Below are 17359 nucleotides of genomic sequence, written 5' to 3'. Positions count from 1 at the left end.
GCCCTGGAAGCATGGACTCCCTCAGTACAGCTCCCAATACAGGAAACGGAAAGTCTCCAAGGAAGAGAGGGACGCTCGTTTGAAGGCCGAACTTAAGGTTGAGGTCATTCAAGAACTAGAAGCTAGCATGAATGCAAGGGTGGAAGAAAGGGTTAACAAGGTCATCGCTGACATGAATATACCCCGAGTCACAACACCTGCTGTGCAACCAACTCCTCGTGCACAACACGACGCGAGTCCGTCACAGCATAGGAGTAGTTGTGCATCCACAGAGGTGCCGGCCCCGGGTCTCCCGATCGCACCACTAGCTGCAGTGGACCACATCGAGGTAATTGTTGTTGTCCGATCCATATCTAATAAAAGACATTTACACGTTCCAATATTAAATTCAAACTTTCACCTTATGCAGGGCGCAGCACAGTGTGTCCTACTAGCGAGAGTCCACCCAACTTTCGCTCTTGAAGTCGCTGAGGGCATGGCTTTCAAGCCCTCGGTTACAGACAAGGTCCACGGCGCAGACCTGCTAGCTGGGTATGCCAAGGTGTCCATCGATACAGTAAAGGACACCTGGTCAGGCTATCCGCTGCCCGTGCCCCCAAATGATGAAATCATAACTTTGGGCGATGCGCGCAAGACGTTCATACAATGGCCCAAAGAAGACATAGTTGTGAAGATGACTCCTCGTCCAAGTCGACCGACGGAGCTCACACCTCCCAAGTCTAAGCTATCAATTGAGGCTCCCCGTGGACCGGCATTGTCAGTACCTCATTCTCCCGTTGGAGCTGATATGGACTTGGCAGATATAGCTCAAAGCTTGGCTCCAATAAAGACCACAAGAAAGGCCGATAGCTCCCCACCACTTGTCAAGGGCCAGAAGCGTGAACGCGGCAAGGGGAAGGTCGGGGAGTTGGCGCCGGAGCCAAAAAGGGGCAAGGCTGCGACGTCGATGCCGGTGAGCAAAGCGGGGAAGGTCGTGAGGGCGCCAGCCCAATTTGAGCTAGGCATGCCATTGGTGGAGGACAATGTGTTAGCCGTGATGGGTATTGCTTGCCGAGAGCTACATAAGCAATACATGGAGCTAAGCAATGCCAAGCGGAAAATGAGGGAGTCATCCATAGTTGGACATCATGACCACCAGCCGTTCCTATCGTCGCCTGCCTATATAACTATAGGCTTTGATGACCTCTTCGACCTTTTCAGGATCCGGAAGTTGGAAACTGGTCTTCTAAAATGCTACTCCTTGTAAGTGCATACCTTCTATACTTGTGATATGATTGGACTATATCTCCTAATTAAATTAGTTCTAATACGTAAATGTTTTAAGGTTGTGTTGGATCGAGAGTCGTCGCCTTGGTAATCAGGTTGGGTTCCTTGATCCATCCATGGTGAACGAGGTTAATTTACGACAGAGCTTCACTGAGGTGGTTGACTATGTCAACCGGTGTTTATGGGCCCATCAAGACAAGGAGTACATCATGTACGCACACAACCAAGAGTAAGAGGACAATACCCTTCGTGTATATTGTTTTTGAAGTTAAGGTTCTTAGTACTAACGCTACATAACCACTGCGTAGGCGACATTGGATTCTCCTAGTCATCATACCTAAGTGGAGTAGGGTTACCTACCTTAACTCCAATAAGTCCAAAGATTATGATTTCAGTGAAATCACCAAGGCCTTAAATATGGCTTGGGGCCCATATGTGGAAAAGGGTGGTAGGCACAAGGAGGGCAAGGACGAACTTTATCATGACACCAAGTTTGCATGCGCACAACAGATCGGAGACCAATGTGGTTTCCACGTGTGCCACAACATGTCAACACTTCTAAGAGAGGTGAAAGATTTCGACCCTGAGGTTGTTGCTAATGGCGAATAAGCTCATTTCAATACCTACATTGCTATTCAAAACGTGCTAATTAACCTCTTATTTATTAAACAGAAAGGTAGAGCTGGCTTCAAGATCTCACCCATCAACCCCCCCGCTATCAGAGGCGAAGTGTGCGCCTTCATTCTTGCAGAAATAATAAACAAGAAATGACGTTTTCATGTCAAATAGACTCATGAACTTGGCTAGATAATTTATTGTGATGTAAAAATGATGTTTTTATAATTTCTTGCGATGTAAAAAATTATGTTTTTATGGAGTGCAATGTAATTTACTTTCATATGTGCAATATTTATGGTAGTTTACTAAATTGTCATCACATTTGATCAACTACGATTTACGTTGTACTATTCATCTGTTTTCTCCTTTTTTTTCCTTATTGACAGGTTGTGGAGGTCGAGTACATTATGGCTTTAATCCATTTGGTAAGTATATATGCGGTTCTATGAGCAACGACCGAAATTGTGGCTTTCAAGGGGTGTGAATTTGCTGTGCAAAATTGTGGCATTTGAACTGCATATATATGTTGTTGGGGATCTGTGATGTTTGAGATGGATCTGTGATGTTATATTGGGGGGTGATGTATCTGTGACTGGAATATATCTGTAATGTATCTGTGTTTCAGAGGGCATGGCTAGCAAATCCTGAGGCTAGCCAATATTTAGCATTTATTTTTTTTTTGGATTTAACTCATCAGTGACGGGTCGGAACAAAAATCCGTCAAAGGTAACCTAACCTGTGACGGACTAGCAAATAAAGGCCCGTCAGAGGTGACCTACCTGTGACGGGCCTTTACTTTTGGGGCCGTCATAGGTAGATCACCTGTGACAGCTTCTAACTACGGAGACCTCAACCTCTGACGGCCTTTATTTAAAGGGCCGTCAGAGATGAGTCACCTGTGACGGGTCCTAACTCGCCCTAGGCTAGCGGAAACCAACACCTCTGACGGCCTTCTAGTAACTTGCCCGTCAGAGGTGGCTGTCACCTGTGACGGCCGGCCACCCGTCAAAGGTGACTGGACTCACCAGTGACCACTGATCACTGACCATGCGCGAAGCCATCAAAGATGAGGGTTTGGGCCCGTCACAGGTGACCTTCGCCAGTGTAGTGGTAGGAGATGGAAAAAAATTGATGGATCCTATCCAACCCAAGCGTCCATCAATTTTATCTCCTGACTTTTTTTTCTCACGCGTTTTTTAAACCTTTTTTTTCTCGTGCATTTTTTCTTTTTAGTTGTACAATGAAAACTTCTCTTTTTGAATAGTTAGATCAGATTATATATAGACTACTAAAATGAATAGAAATCAGACTCTTTTTCGCCCTTTTTATTTCTTTCTCACGTGTATTTTTTATTTTATATGAACCTTTTTTTATTTTTGACGAACCGTTTTTTTTGCCACTTTCTTAGGAATCGGACGAAGGAAATATTTTGAATTTTTTAAGTAGTATATAGATGGATAGATTTTTTTTGTTTTTCGCCTTTTATAAGAATCAGATTTTTTTCGTTCAGATCTACATTTTTTTCGCCACTTAGGGGAAACAGACTTTTTTTTTGTTGTTTATTTTGGTATTTTTCTCAGATTTTTTTTCCTATTTTTAAGTGGGAATCGGATCTACTTAGGAGAGTAGGGCTTTTTTTACGATAATTTTTCGCTATTTTTTTTGTTTGGATGGACGAAGGAAACGTTTTGAATTTTTTTTAGTAGTAGAGATAGATAGATTTTTTTCGCCTCTTATAGGAATCTTTTTATTTTTGTTCAGATCTACAGTTTTTTTTCGCCACTTATGGGAAACAGTCTTTATTTTGTTATTTATTCCGCTATTTTTTCTCAGATTTTTTTCTCTTTTTTAAGTGGGAATCGGATCTACTTAGGGGAGTCGGACTTTTTTTAGGTTATTATTTTCACTTTTTTTTGTGTTGACGGCCAAAGGAAACGTTTTGAATTTTTTAAGTATTAGAGACATATTTTTTTCCAATTTTTAAGTGGGAATCGGATCTACTTGGGAGTCGGACTTTTTTTTAGGTTATTTTTCGCTATTTTTTCTTTTGACGGACGAAGGAAACGTTTAGAATTTTTTAAGTTGTAGAGATAGAGATATACTTTTTTTGTTTTTCGCTTTTTATAGGAATCGGATTTTTTTGTTTAGATCTACAGTTTTTTTTCGCCACTCAGAGGAAATGGACTTTTTTTTTTGTTTTCCGCTATTTTTTCTCAGATGTTTTTCCTGTTTTTAAGTGGGAATCGGATCTACTTAGGAGAGTAGGACTTTATTTAGGTTATTTTTTTGCTATTTTTTTGTTTTGACGGATGAATGAAATGTTTTATTTTTTTAAGTAGCATAGAATAGCCCGTGCAAAGGCACGGGTTGGTAACTAGTAGGACTAATCAGTGACACGCTCCTTTCTTGAAAAAAAGGAGGTGTGCTCTTTCCCCCACATGAGTATGTCTCGCTAAAAATAACAGGTGGCCACAGTATACATGAACTCATTAGTACTGACTGATGTCCACATTAGGTCTTGTTTAGTTCCCACAATAAGTCAAGTTGGAGATAGCTTTGTCTCGGAATATGGTTTTTTTTATTCATGTGTAATGACTTGATGCCTTGGGAGAGTATTGCCGGTGATGGATCGGGAGTCAACTTGAAGTTAAGGTGACATCCGGACGGTCAGATATCATGCGGGATACTTAGGCTAAAGATCAATGCACATGGTTGGTGAAGATTCCATATGGCATACGATAGAGATATTGTGTGTCTATGCGATGTGGAGTCGAATTTGGAAGGAGTCCAAATTTGGTACAATTAGAGTTTGTAAAGTTGGTTTCTTATATGGGAAGATTTCCTAGGTAAATTAGGACTTCTTGTATAAGTTCGGTTCGTAGCTTTAGACTGCCTACCTCATGTATAAATAGAGAGAGAGTGTTTGGCCTCTCGGTATCGCTTTAGAGAGCATTGAGTTGACAGACTAGTTAGGGTATCGAGTTTAGTCGAGATTTTCGTGAGTGCTGTTGTTGCACTTTGTAAACATAGAGAAGTAATAAAGTTGTCATCTATATCAAGAGTTCTTCGATTTGTGTTTGCTCGGGTTCGGCGGTCTAACCGACGAGACACCGGCGACATCGTGGCGGTCAGACTGGCAGGTATACGGCGGTCAGACCGGTGGCGGCTTCAGGCGACTGCAGCTTCTTCGGGGCGGTTAGACCAGACGATCTGATCCGGTTAGACCGACGATATCCAGGCGGTCAGACCGGCCAATATACTTTGATCAGACCGCGATCCATCGATTCAAGGGTAATTTTTATTTCCGCTGAAAGTTTTGGTTTTTGGGTACTACAACCATTCACTCCCCTTTGGTTGTCTTAGTTCTTGCTGTTCGATCCTACAGGAGGGATGGGGGAGCTTATAGATGTATATCTCCTCATCTTTCCCAACAAGATTGATCTTATGTGCTGCTAACCCAGAGATAGGGAAAACCAGCTTGCATTCAATGCGGCACATGGGGACAACACCTACTGCAAGAACAACATCCAACCAAGTTCTTCAGGAAAAAGAAAAGAATCATCAGCATTGAAAAGGAGGAGCATGAAGGGTGTGAGCAGCACAAATTGCTCACAACACTAGAGCAGAGCAGTAAACAGATGTAAAGTATGGATATTTCCATCCATGATCACATGCAATGCAAATTGTCCAAAAAAATGCATCTTTAATATAAGAGCACAATCCTACATAGATCTGAACCAACTTGTCTTTAATACTGGTAGAAACACCCAGCAAGCACAATTTAGGGCAGCCTCATGTACTTATTTTCCTCAATGAAAAATGCACAAAATTAAACTAACTTAGAATCCTACAAAATAAGCTATCTTACAAATATTGGAAGCGCTATATATTATAACCATCTAACACTATCAAGCATGGTGTCCTCCTGAGGCTAAGCAATAGAATTTTTGCATGAGAACTTGTGATTTAACTTATACAAATGAATACATCATAAAAAAAAGGTACATAGAATACATATTTACTACCAAACAGGGTCAAAGACTGAAGGCACCAGAGCAGCGGTTGTGCAGCTAGCTGAGCACATCACAAAAAAGGGTACATAGAATACATAGTCGATTTTTTTACCAGAGCCTGAAACAATGCCGAATCAAACAGAGTAAAAATTGAACACGGCATTTCAGTATAAGTAGCCCAGTGTCCAATAACACAGTACTTCAATTAAGAATTAACACAATAGTTTAGCGTTTAGTTATATTAAATATCAATGAAAACTACCACTCATTTTTTACCACAAATCCGATTGATCCTGGCCACAAAAAAGCCAGCAAAGAGACATTGAGCTGTTGATGTACATGTCATGCAAATATTTCAGAATGGGAGTTGGGTAGGTTGACGCATTTATAGATCTGGACAAACAAAACAGCAAAGGCAATCACAAAAAATTTTGGCCAAAAACGTCACACATCAAATATTTGGACATATGCATGGGAAATTAAATGTAGAAAAAAAAAGCCAATTACACAGTTTGCATGTAAATTGCGAGACGAATATTTTGAGCCTAATTACACCATAATTTAACAATGTGATGCCACAGTAAATATTTGCTAATGATAGATTAATTAGGTTTAATAAATTCGTCTCGCAGTTTACATGTGGAATTTGTAATTTGTTTTATTATTAGTCTATGTGTAATACTTCAAATGTGTGTACGTACACTTCAAAAACTTTACAGCCAAAGAACTAAACACACCCAAAATGTTTTACACGTATCATGATATCAAGCATTTCATTCCCCCCTAAAATAGTTTCTAAAACATATGTGAAACAATAATCACTCCTGAGATATGACATTATACTGACTCACTGTATGGATCGGTGTGCCTCCCTTGCTTGGTGGTTCAGATGTCACTAGCTCCATTCCTGGAACAGACAGGCAAGGATTGGCCACCTCACCATCCGCCGCGAGAACGGCCTTGGCTGCATCGACATCTGCCGCGAAGGTCTCCGTTGAAACCTCGTCGGCAACCACAACCTCCGCTACCGTCCTTTGAACAACCACTCTCCCCCAAAGCTCACATCCATTGCAGCGGACTCCGCTTATGCCAGAGGAGACACCGAGACCATGGGCTCCGTCGGTCGGAGGAGACGCTCAGGGCGTCGCGACCACGCTGTAGTGACACCGCCGATGGGCGCAGCTGCTGCTTCTTCTCTTTCTCCGCGTGAATGGTGAATTTTGGGGATTCCTATTTTCATCAAGGCTATAGCCTATAGGGGAACAAAATGGGTTCACAACGGGATTGTCTGGACCGGTCCGTAACCAGCACGAATCTTGAAGGGATCTGATGGCCACAAATTCGGCTGATGAAAACGAAAAAGACAACCGGCAGCTGTATAACAATTCCCATAAAAAAAAAATCTCCGGAGTCTAGCCATCTTCTCCCTTCATAGGAGAGACGACACACAAACATAACCTGGTTTCTTGTTGTCAAGATTTTTATCAATGACACAATTAAACTCACATATATATAAACATATAATTTATCAGAATTTAGAAGGTTCACAAGACGAATTATGGAGCGTGAAATAATAGATCAGAACATAAGTCGTAATACACCACTATTATTATATATTTTGTCATTTTATGGTATGGCTTATGCAAGCTTAAGTGACTAATAAACCCGTACGCACCGTTACACGGAAGTCAGGTAAAATAGGAAACACAAACCGAGGAGACCAAGAAGTAGCAGCCCTCATCATATATCAGCCCCTGTCTAGCTTTCTTCTGATTTAGGTTTGTTCCTCTTTGTTGGCCTCTTCCTCGATTGTGTCCATAGGAGGTGTTGCTGATTCCATCTTGGCCTTCTTCAGTGTTTCCACTAAACCTGCCAGGCACTCATCCGCTTCTCTCTTCCTCTTGCACCGTAGCATGAGGTTACCGGCCACGTCTGCCGGTGACCCGTCGATCACTTCGATCAGTCGACTGATTTCACCGTTCCTCTTACCCCGCGGCATGAGGTTATCGGCAACATCTGCCGGAGTCGTGTCGGTCTCGTCGAGCAGTCTCCCGATTTCACCAAAAAGCGAGTGCTCGGTGATGTCCAGGTAGCTCTTGGCGAGCACCTTGAAGGCATCGAGGCGGCAATAGGACATCTCGATGTGCTTGTCCATCCTCCCCGGCCGGATCAGCGCCGGGTCGAGCCTGTCAACGTGGTTTGTTGTGAACACGAACACCCTCTCGCTGCCGCACGCCGACCACAGCCCATCGACGAAGCTGAGCAGGCCCGACAGCGTCACTTTGCTTTTATCATCAGTCTTGTTGGAAAGCTCGACCAGCACATGGTTGTTGTCGGCTTCGTCGCCGTTGTCCATCTTCTTGCCCTTGCGCTTGGTAGTGAGCTCGACCTCGATGGCGTCGATGTCCTCGATAACGATGATGGATTTGTCCGTCGTGTCGAGGAAGAGCTTCCGCAGCTCGGCGTTATCCTTGACAGATGTTAGGTCGAGGTCGTAGACGTCATAGTCGAGGAAATTGGCCATAGCCCCAATCATAGTGGTCTTGCCAGTGCCCGGTGGCCCGTACAGAAGGTAGCCCCGCTTCCACGCCTTGCCGACCTTGGAGTGGTACTCCTTCCCCTTCTGGAACGCCCTGAGATCGTCCATAATCTCAACCTTCTTGGCATGGCCCATGGCGAGCATGTCGAACGTCGACGGGGGATTGTACGGGACACTGGTCCACATGCTGATCTCCCCTTTTTTGGAGTGGTTGGTGAACAGCAGCCTCTGCCGGTCCTTGGCTGTTAGCTCGCGCCACCGCCGGATGATGCCGGGCAGGTAGGTCTTGAGCACGAGCTGGCGGTGGCGCTTGTGGAACACCAGCCTGTAGCACCGCGGCTCGTCCGTGTCCCCGGGGAACATGCTGATGATGGTGCTCCCCTTGTTCTTGGAGGCCTTGGGGCAAAGCCTCCACCACATGCGAGCACCATCCAAGCAGTCGACGACCTCCTGGTTCTCGTCTAGAATCACAAGCGGGTCATCCCCGATGTTGTTGCCGAGCTCGGCCTTGAGCTTGGTTGCGCTGCCCAGGCACGCGCTCCTCAGGTAGGTGGAGACGGCGTCGAACATCTTGTTCCGCCGGAACCGCTCCTCGCCGTACTCCGACACGGTGATCTGCTCGTAGGGGTTGAAGTAGGACATCACCATGGGGACCACGCTACTGATGATGTACCTAGCCTCCTCGTGGACGTGCTCCGGCATCCGGGACCAAAGCAAGCCCACGCCGGCCATGGCCGACCCGAACCCTACCCACGTCTCCAGAGTCGCCATGGCTGCGCAGTGCAGTACGACGTCACTCCTTTGCTTAATCAAGCTGGCAAGCTAGGAGCTCTCTGTGTAATTAATAGCTGCCGATTGTGGATGTGTATGTCTCTCCCTCCACCATCGCTTCTCTGGCCCCAGCTTATATAAGGGTGTTCCTTGCGTGTAAAGGTCTTGAAGTATACGGACACGTATTTGAATTAATTATTAAACGTAGACTAATAACAAAACAAATTATAGATTTCGCCTGTAAACTGCGAGATAAATTTATTAAAACTAATTAATCCGTCATTAGCAAATGTTCACTGTTAAATCATGGTGTAATTAGACTCAAAAGATTTGTCTCGTAATTTACGTGTAAACTGTGCAATTATTTTTTCCCCCACATTTAATATACTATACATGTATCCAAACATTTAATGTGATATTTTTTACTAAAATTTTTATATCTAAACAAGTCCTAACTGGTGATTTAGCGCGTAAAATTAATGATCCACAGTTCCACACCGTTTCAGCGTGGAAGAAGGTGTGACCGTGTGAGAACGCGCGCGTCGTTGAAGCTTCGTTGAAGCAAAGAGGTCGAGGTCTTTGTTTGGACGTGTCTCTCTATAATAGGGGGCTCCACTAGTCGTGCAACTATATATAGGTCAACCATGGCAATCAGCAATCATGCCACAATCTAACCAATATTTTCATAAAGTTATAATTATAGCCGTATAACCATGCCACATCATCACCCATTAGCAATAATTATTTATTTAACCTCATGCAAGCATACAACATCATATATCACGTCCAATTTATTTAACTAGGAAGGTAGCCCGCGCGTTCGCGCGGGCATGCGTCGTACGCCAAGTTTGAGGTATTTATAAAAGCGACATTTAACAGGAGAACATCTGCCACGATTTCTCCATAAATTATTTTTGTCAGCATTAATTAATTCTTTAATAATATTTTAACCTATTAGATTTATATTATATCAAATATAAGTAGTATCTATAAGTAATTATTTATAATATTCTTCATCATTTTAAAAAAAGGTAGATTTATTTTCTTTAGAAAACATGTCAACGAAAGTAAAAGTAAGTGTAAAATAAAAATTAAGGTGTTTTTATTTTTTTAATTGTATAATATATTATCATAATATGTTAAAGGATGAATTGGGTGGGACATTAAGCTACACGAAAAATGCATGGGTTTATATAGCCTAATATGATTGATATATTTTGAGAGGCGATCTACCTATAAACATTTCATGTAGAGTGAATGAGAAGTTCCACGCAACCTAGCAGGAATACAATAACGTCAAAATATCATTGCACAGTAATATTTTTGGAATGTCATGTACCATGAATAAACACTTGTTAGAAACAATGGTTCTACCGGTTTAAAAGGTGCATGTTATGCAGTGAGCCAGACAGAGATTCTGATAGACTTTGTTTTTTTCCCAAAAGATAGATATGATGGTATAAAAATTGGGTCCATCGGTTTAAGTGGAAACCGATGGTCGATTATATGAGTGTTTTTGTAATTAATAGAATGCCACGTAGCGACTTAAAAGTGTTTATAGGTGTCACGACCGGAAATAACCCAACGGGCGTTCCTTACGTGCGTGTATTATTCCTTGTCCCAGTAGGCAAGGTACACCAAAAGTTGATATAATTCAGAGTTTAACAAGCGGAAGCGTAAATAGTTATTATTACATGGGCGACGAGGGCCCAGCACACACGAAGACAACGAAAAACAGCGGAAGACTAGGGCGACGACCACAGGCGCTTGACGGTAGGCACGAGCTAAACACCAAAGCCTTCATCATCCAGGAGCTCCTCTTCTGGGTTTGGGAAAAATTGAGCAAGACTGAGTACAACCACCGTACTCAACAAGACACACCCACAAGTGCGACATAAATGCAAAGGAGTACAATGGAGTTATAGTATAGGGGTTAGGTTTTGCAGTAAACAGCATTTAAAAGAGACTTAGTTGCTCAAAGCTAAATTGCAAACACGATCCTAGAACTATTTAATATTATTAAACAAGGCCGTGAACCCACACGAACCTGTCTTAACCCAAGGCCTACGATGATTCAGACCGAACTGGCAACCCGACCCTGGGTCCCAGCTCGTCCCAAGCCAACCCAGGCCAATCATTCTATATTTTAGTTGTTAAGCAGGTTTTAAGAATTAAAAACACTAATTTGGGTACATTGCTAGGCTTGCCCATAACTGAGGGCGCGGCTATTCGAATAGGTTTTACTCTGATCAGATGTGTACATCTTTACCCACAAGACACGTCTTCCTCACGCGCGACCACGTGCCACATACCACCACGGCATATGGACGGAAGACATGACATAGTTTCCAACCCATCCTAGCCATAGACAAGAGTACCGACCCAACCCCACCTACGGCCGGAACCTCCGGGACAGGTAGGTAGGACTGAGCCCCTAGCAGCAGGACACCAGCCCTGTGCCATGACATCTCGACTACCGGGCCGCAGCTCGTGTAGCCTTCATTTGTCCTAGAGATGTCCATCGACCCCCGACTTCGTCCATCTCCATCCGTGTACTTTTGTTTATAACCAGACCGAGCCACAAACTAAGCCTTACCCACTAGACATGTGGAAGTACGGTAGTGCTTTGCAACAGAGGCCCGAAGACCGGTCCTTATGTGGCCGAGGTGCTACTATGAAAACCATGCACCCCAAGCCCAGCCTAAAACCATTTTGAGGGTTTTGAATAGAGGGAGAGGTGTGCATCCAATTCCACAATAGTCCAACCATTCCATAAAGTCCAAGAGATATGAATATTCCCAAAGTCTAAAATTATAAAACCACCTAATGTTGTCTTATTAATCAGCGAAGCATCTACCTAAATTCATACTAGGGGAACCATGAGTAGAGTGCCCACTAGTTGGGGTTTTGTTTATTCTAGGGTGAACAAGGTAATAATATCAATAACAATAATAAGGTCATAACAAAGGTAAATAGGCATGGCTAAATAAAACAGTGATAGCGCGGGAATTTAAATAAAGCGATAATGCAATAATTTAAGTCAAAATAATTTCACAAAGTGGGATCCAATATATTCAAAGATGATGTGACTTTCCTTGCTCGCTTTCCCAAACGTCGGCTTCAACCTCCACGAAGAGCGGATCTTCCGAAGCTGCAACGTCTACACGACCAACGGAAAAGAAAAAAGGCTTTTACTCTAATAAACTCCATATAACAAGCAATAACAAAGCAAAAAAATGGGTTCTTGACTTCTTAAGGAAAAATTAGAGACTTGAACGGTCCAATTCCGAGTTCAAATGGCCAAGTTATGGCCATTTGAAGTTTATATGCTCTTTAAATGAATATTTACGAATTTCTTCATTTAAATTTTAATTAAAAACAACGGTTTATTGCGTCAGCCGAGGGGAGGGGCGCGCGGACCGGGTCCACAGGAGTGGGGCCCACGCGGCAGCCTCACGGTCCACGGTGGACCGGGTGCACCCGGGCTCACACCGGCCGGCGCCGTGGGCCCCACGCGTCAGCCGCACCCGAGGGCGCGGGCGGCTGACGGCTGGGCCCCACGCGGCAGCTGCTCGGCGCACCCGAAGGCGGCCACGTCGGCGCGGCCGGCGGGAGGCGGCGCGCCCGCGCCCCTATGGTCGCCGGCGGCGGCCATAGGCACGGCGGAGCGGCGGCCGAGAGAGGGGAGGGAAAGGGGGAAAAGAGACGGCGGTCCACGGCTCACCCCGGGTCGACGGCGACGACGGAAAAGGCGACCGGAGCGGAGGAAGGCGGCGGCGCAGCTCGGGTGGACGGGGGACGGCGGCGCTCCGGTGGTCGGCGAGCTCGACGAAGGGGTGGACGGGGACGGCGGCGGTGCGGCGAAGCCGGAGAAGGCGACGCCGGGGCGGGAGACGGTCCCGGCGAGCGAGAAGAGGCGGCCGGAGGTCTTCGGCGACGGAGGAGAGAGAGGGCGACGGCGCGAGCTTGATTCCGGCGAGGAGAAGGCGCGGCAAAGGGTGAAAACGGGCGAAGGAGGTGCGGGGAGGGTTTAAATGGGGTTGGAAGGGGGAGAGGGCGGCCGGGGAGGGAAGGAAACCGGCCGGAAGGTCCGGCCGCCATCAATGGCACCAGCGAGATTTGCGGGGGCAAATCCGGCCGTTTGAATGAGGGAGAGAGAGAGGGGAAAATGGGGGGAAAGGGAGAGGGGGATCACGGGGAGTAATTCCCCCCACTTAAATGCACGCGGGGACGGCGGGGTGCGGTGGATTCGGCGGCGGCGGCGGCGCTTGGCGCGGGCGGAGCGGCGGGAGGTCGGGGATGACGGGTGGGCCCCACCCGTCAGCGAGGGTGGCGGGCGGGCCCGCCCGTCAGCGGCGCGCGCGCGGGGAGGGGCCGAGTGGGCCGCAGGGGAGAGAGGAGAGAGGGGGAGGGAGATGGGCCGAGCCGGTCCATTAGAGAGAAGGAGGGATTTTTAGGGTTTTCTTTTTATAAAACCTTTTTAACTTTGTTTATTTCTTAATAATTATTATTCGTGCTCTGAAAATTCCACTAAAATTTATTTACACATTTTAGGCTTTTAGAAAATATACAAAAATCCTCCAAGCCTTAATTGACTTTTAACTTTGCACATTTTAATTTTTGGAGGCTTTCACAAGGATTTTAATTATTCTAGGTATAATTTAAAGGGTATATTTTAGGGTCGTTTTGGGACGCGACAATAGGAGTGCTAGAAGCAATCATATGTATGATTTAGATGCTATGATCATTTTAAGATCGTTTATTTATCTTTTAAATTTAAAATATTATTTATTTACAAAAGCATCAAGATCAATTCGTATATGTAAATAGCCCCCACGTGTATGTTGTGAGAAATTAATAAAGTTTTTTTATGAAGAAATTAATTAAGTTGGTAGAAAGTCATTAGATGTCTAACAATGTACTTTTAATGGGTTTAACAGTTTCATTAAAAAATAAGCTAGCATATTTTGATTTTCAATGACAAATTTTAATATTTTCTTTTATTTAGTGGAGCACTCAAGATGGATGTAGGTCTAGAATGCAATAAATCCAATATAGATATTAAAATTATATATTTATTTAAAAAATAAAAATAGATATATATAATTTATGGTACAAATAATTGTAAAGACTCGTAAAATTAATCAGGCCTTTATTAAAAAGTCTAAAATAGCACGTTTAAGTATAAATTAGTTAATATATTTCTTTGTTAGTTTAATGCGTACAGAATGTAACGGTATAAACTTTATAAACTTTATTTAAATAATGTATTATTTGAAAATAATGCTCCACATAAAGGGTTCACGTATACCTTTATTTAATGGGTAAAAATATAGTGGTGTAAACTTTATTTTGGAAAGAGATATATCATAATATAATCATATAAGTTATGATTATATAAAATTTAACTATATTAACTGTTATCTCGATTATATATATATATGAAAAGAAAAAGGAGGGAAGGAGATGGAACCGTACGTACGTATGTACCTACGGATGGTGTGGAATTGTACGTTTTAAGATCAATATAGTTAATCTGACGGTTTCTAATAGTGGACCCACTATTTTAAGTAAAAATCAATGGATAGATGCTTTTCTTTTTTCTCAGAATTTCTTTGATTTCTCTAATTTATTAGAGCGCCAAGTGGCGGTTTAGGAGCGTTTGTAGGAAGATTAATGGACTTTTAGTATATAATAGATAGATAGATAGACTAGTCGTCAACCCGTGCGTTGCACGGGTTATTATTAAAGCATGGTTGGAGCAATTTGATTAACATGCATACCACCTCAAAGTGCATAGTTAGCACAGGAAAATAAATATGATATAATTTCATAATTTGTAATTCAAAATTTATGAGAATCATAATTTTAGAGCTAATATACCAAGGTACCTTAGTTTGCAGGCTCAATCATAGATATCCAAATTGGTAATTATTTTCATGAATTCAATTCAAAAAAAACTCAATGAACTGGTGTACTGCATGCTGTCTCAATTATTATAACAGAATCCATAATAAGTTTCTCTTATTTCATTCAAAATTATAGAGATATCCATCTTAGTTTACAGTCTCAAATATATTTTTTTTTCATAATTTCATTTTTTCAACTTTTTACAACTCGCCATGATGTAATTCCAAAATTGGAATTAATAAGCATACAGCTGTATTTTGTGCCGGTCCTGTGCATTCACACGGGCTATTTAATTTATAACATATTATTTTTCACCTATATTAGCAATATGGAAATCTTAAACTGAAAGTGTGAAATATCTCGGTCAATGAGCATCCTCAGCATTAATATCCTTTATATTACATGATCTTTCCTCATGCATATATGTAAATATAGTATCAATATCATCAAGAAGAATATCACGGTTATAAAAGGGGAGGAATGAATAAGAAATATAAAGCACGTTATAATAAATACTACGTATAATCTATTTCTCAAACACTGTAGATATAGATCACCCTTAAAAATTATATATAGATTCAGTAAAATGATTTTTGTTGAAGCAACTGTTATATTATCTAATAGTTGAACTTACCTGAAATCTTGTGTGATAAATCTATGTTTGACTTGTGCAAAGCATAAACAAATTAACTAAGAAGTCTCGATAGCATACCTGAAAAAAGATAATATGTTCCATAGTATTTATCGAAGTTACTTTCAGCTGTAAAAACCCCAAAATAAAATAGTAGCACAATTTACACATGCATGGTGATAATATAAAACAAAGGCAAGGAGTTAGTGAATTTAGATTTATTTGAATAAGGCCTCCATACCAATTAGTATGCCAACCCATGAGAAAATGGACATTATGCCACTCTCAAGAGTGGGTTTCGCTGTAATGCCACTCCGCAAAGTTGCTTCGCTAAAATGCCATCGCCAAGGAGTGCCAACCCGCTACTTCGCTGATTCTCCATCTTCGCCGGATTAACACACAAAATCGGTTGTGTTGTGACCAATGTGCCCCTAGCTCAGAAATTAGGTCACTGAGACAAGAGAAGGGGATTGAGATGGCTGCAAGCGGCGGTGGCGGTGACCATTCTGCGGCGGCGGTGGTAAATCCGCGTTGCCGACGCCCTCCTCCTCCCTCCCTTCGACTGTTGCTAAGCAGTTTTGGGATATCAAACGGACCTCCCCAGATGGTAATCTTAAAGTGGCCGATTTACCTTCTTCTGCAATCAGTTTCGCTACAACACCTGCTGCTCTAGCTAATTGCCCACCCCTTCCACGTGTGATTTCTATGTTATGTATGGCCGTGCCTAAGGGCATATCGGTTGAAGTAGATTCTTCTTTTCTCTCAAAAAAACCCCTTCCCAAACTGTACAAGCTTCTTCCAAAGCATACGGCTTTCTAGATGTATATGACGATCTCTAGACAGATGGATCTTATATGAATCGTATGATGAAGTACCACATGAGTGGATATATAGGAAAGGAATCCAAATCTGCCGAATCGCTCATGTTATGATCTTCTACATCCTAGGTCTCCGCGTTCCATCATCTGGCTTATGTTCTTCATGTAGCATTCATATCGAATGACTCTATGAAATTACGTCGATACTTCTACATATTATGGGTAACGTAGGAGACATCCCTATTTTCCCCCGGGGGTCTTAATTACCACTGCTTAGCTTTCAATTCGCTTCTGACCATCAAATTAAATGTGAATAACCCGTCCTCCTCTCTTTGAAACAAGGGGCGCTTGGCCGACACCGAGAGCAGCCGCCGGAAGCCGTCGTCATCATGCAGCGAAGACTTGCCGCCGGAAGCAACGATTTGGGAATGTCGCAAGGTAGCTCATATCATGCTCGGCTGCCTGTAGGATTTAGCGGCCGGCCTCCCTCTCGTTCGTTGCCCTAGGTGTGGCGCTGCAGTAGTCGAGTGCAGATCGATGAGGCATGGTGGAAAGGTTTTCTTCAAATGTGAGGAAAACGAATAAGATGTGAGTATTCCATTTGTTGCATTTGGTGTCTTTTGGTCTTTGTTACTAATGTGCATTTGTTACTAGGTGCCAAATTCTTGCAAGTTTTTTAAGTGGATCGAAAGTTACAAGAAGATGGTTGAAGGATTGAGTCTACATGCAGTTGATGAAGCTCCCAGTGATGTTGCATTGGAGCATATGGTTGCTGCTCCTGTAGAGATGAAGC

The 17359-nt window shown here is 43.1% G+C and overlaps 1 protein-coding gene across 1 annotated transcript; it reads right to left on the bottom strand.

Annotated features, from left to right (window-relative positions):
- Positions 1-7399: 7399 nt before the first annotated feature.
- LOC127756750 (AAA-ATPase At3g28580-like) lies at positions 7400-9338 on the bottom strand. Its single transcript, XM_052282126.1, has one exon. The coding sequence runs from the start codon at positions 9205-9207 to the stop codon at positions 7672-7674; it is 1536 nt and encodes a 511-aa protein (XP_052138086.1). The 5' UTR covers positions 9208-9338; the 3' UTR covers positions 7400-7671.
- Positions 9339-17359: the final 8021 nt, after the last annotated feature.

Source organism: Oryza glaberrima, chromosome 12 (genome assembly GCF_000147395.1).
Source record: "Oryza glaberrima chromosome 12, OglaRS2, whole genome shotgun sequence".
NCBI lineage: Eukaryota > Viridiplantae > Streptophyta > Magnoliopsida > Poales > Poaceae > Oryza > Oryza glaberrima.
This window is presented reverse-complemented; position numbering and strand designations above follow the sequence as displayed.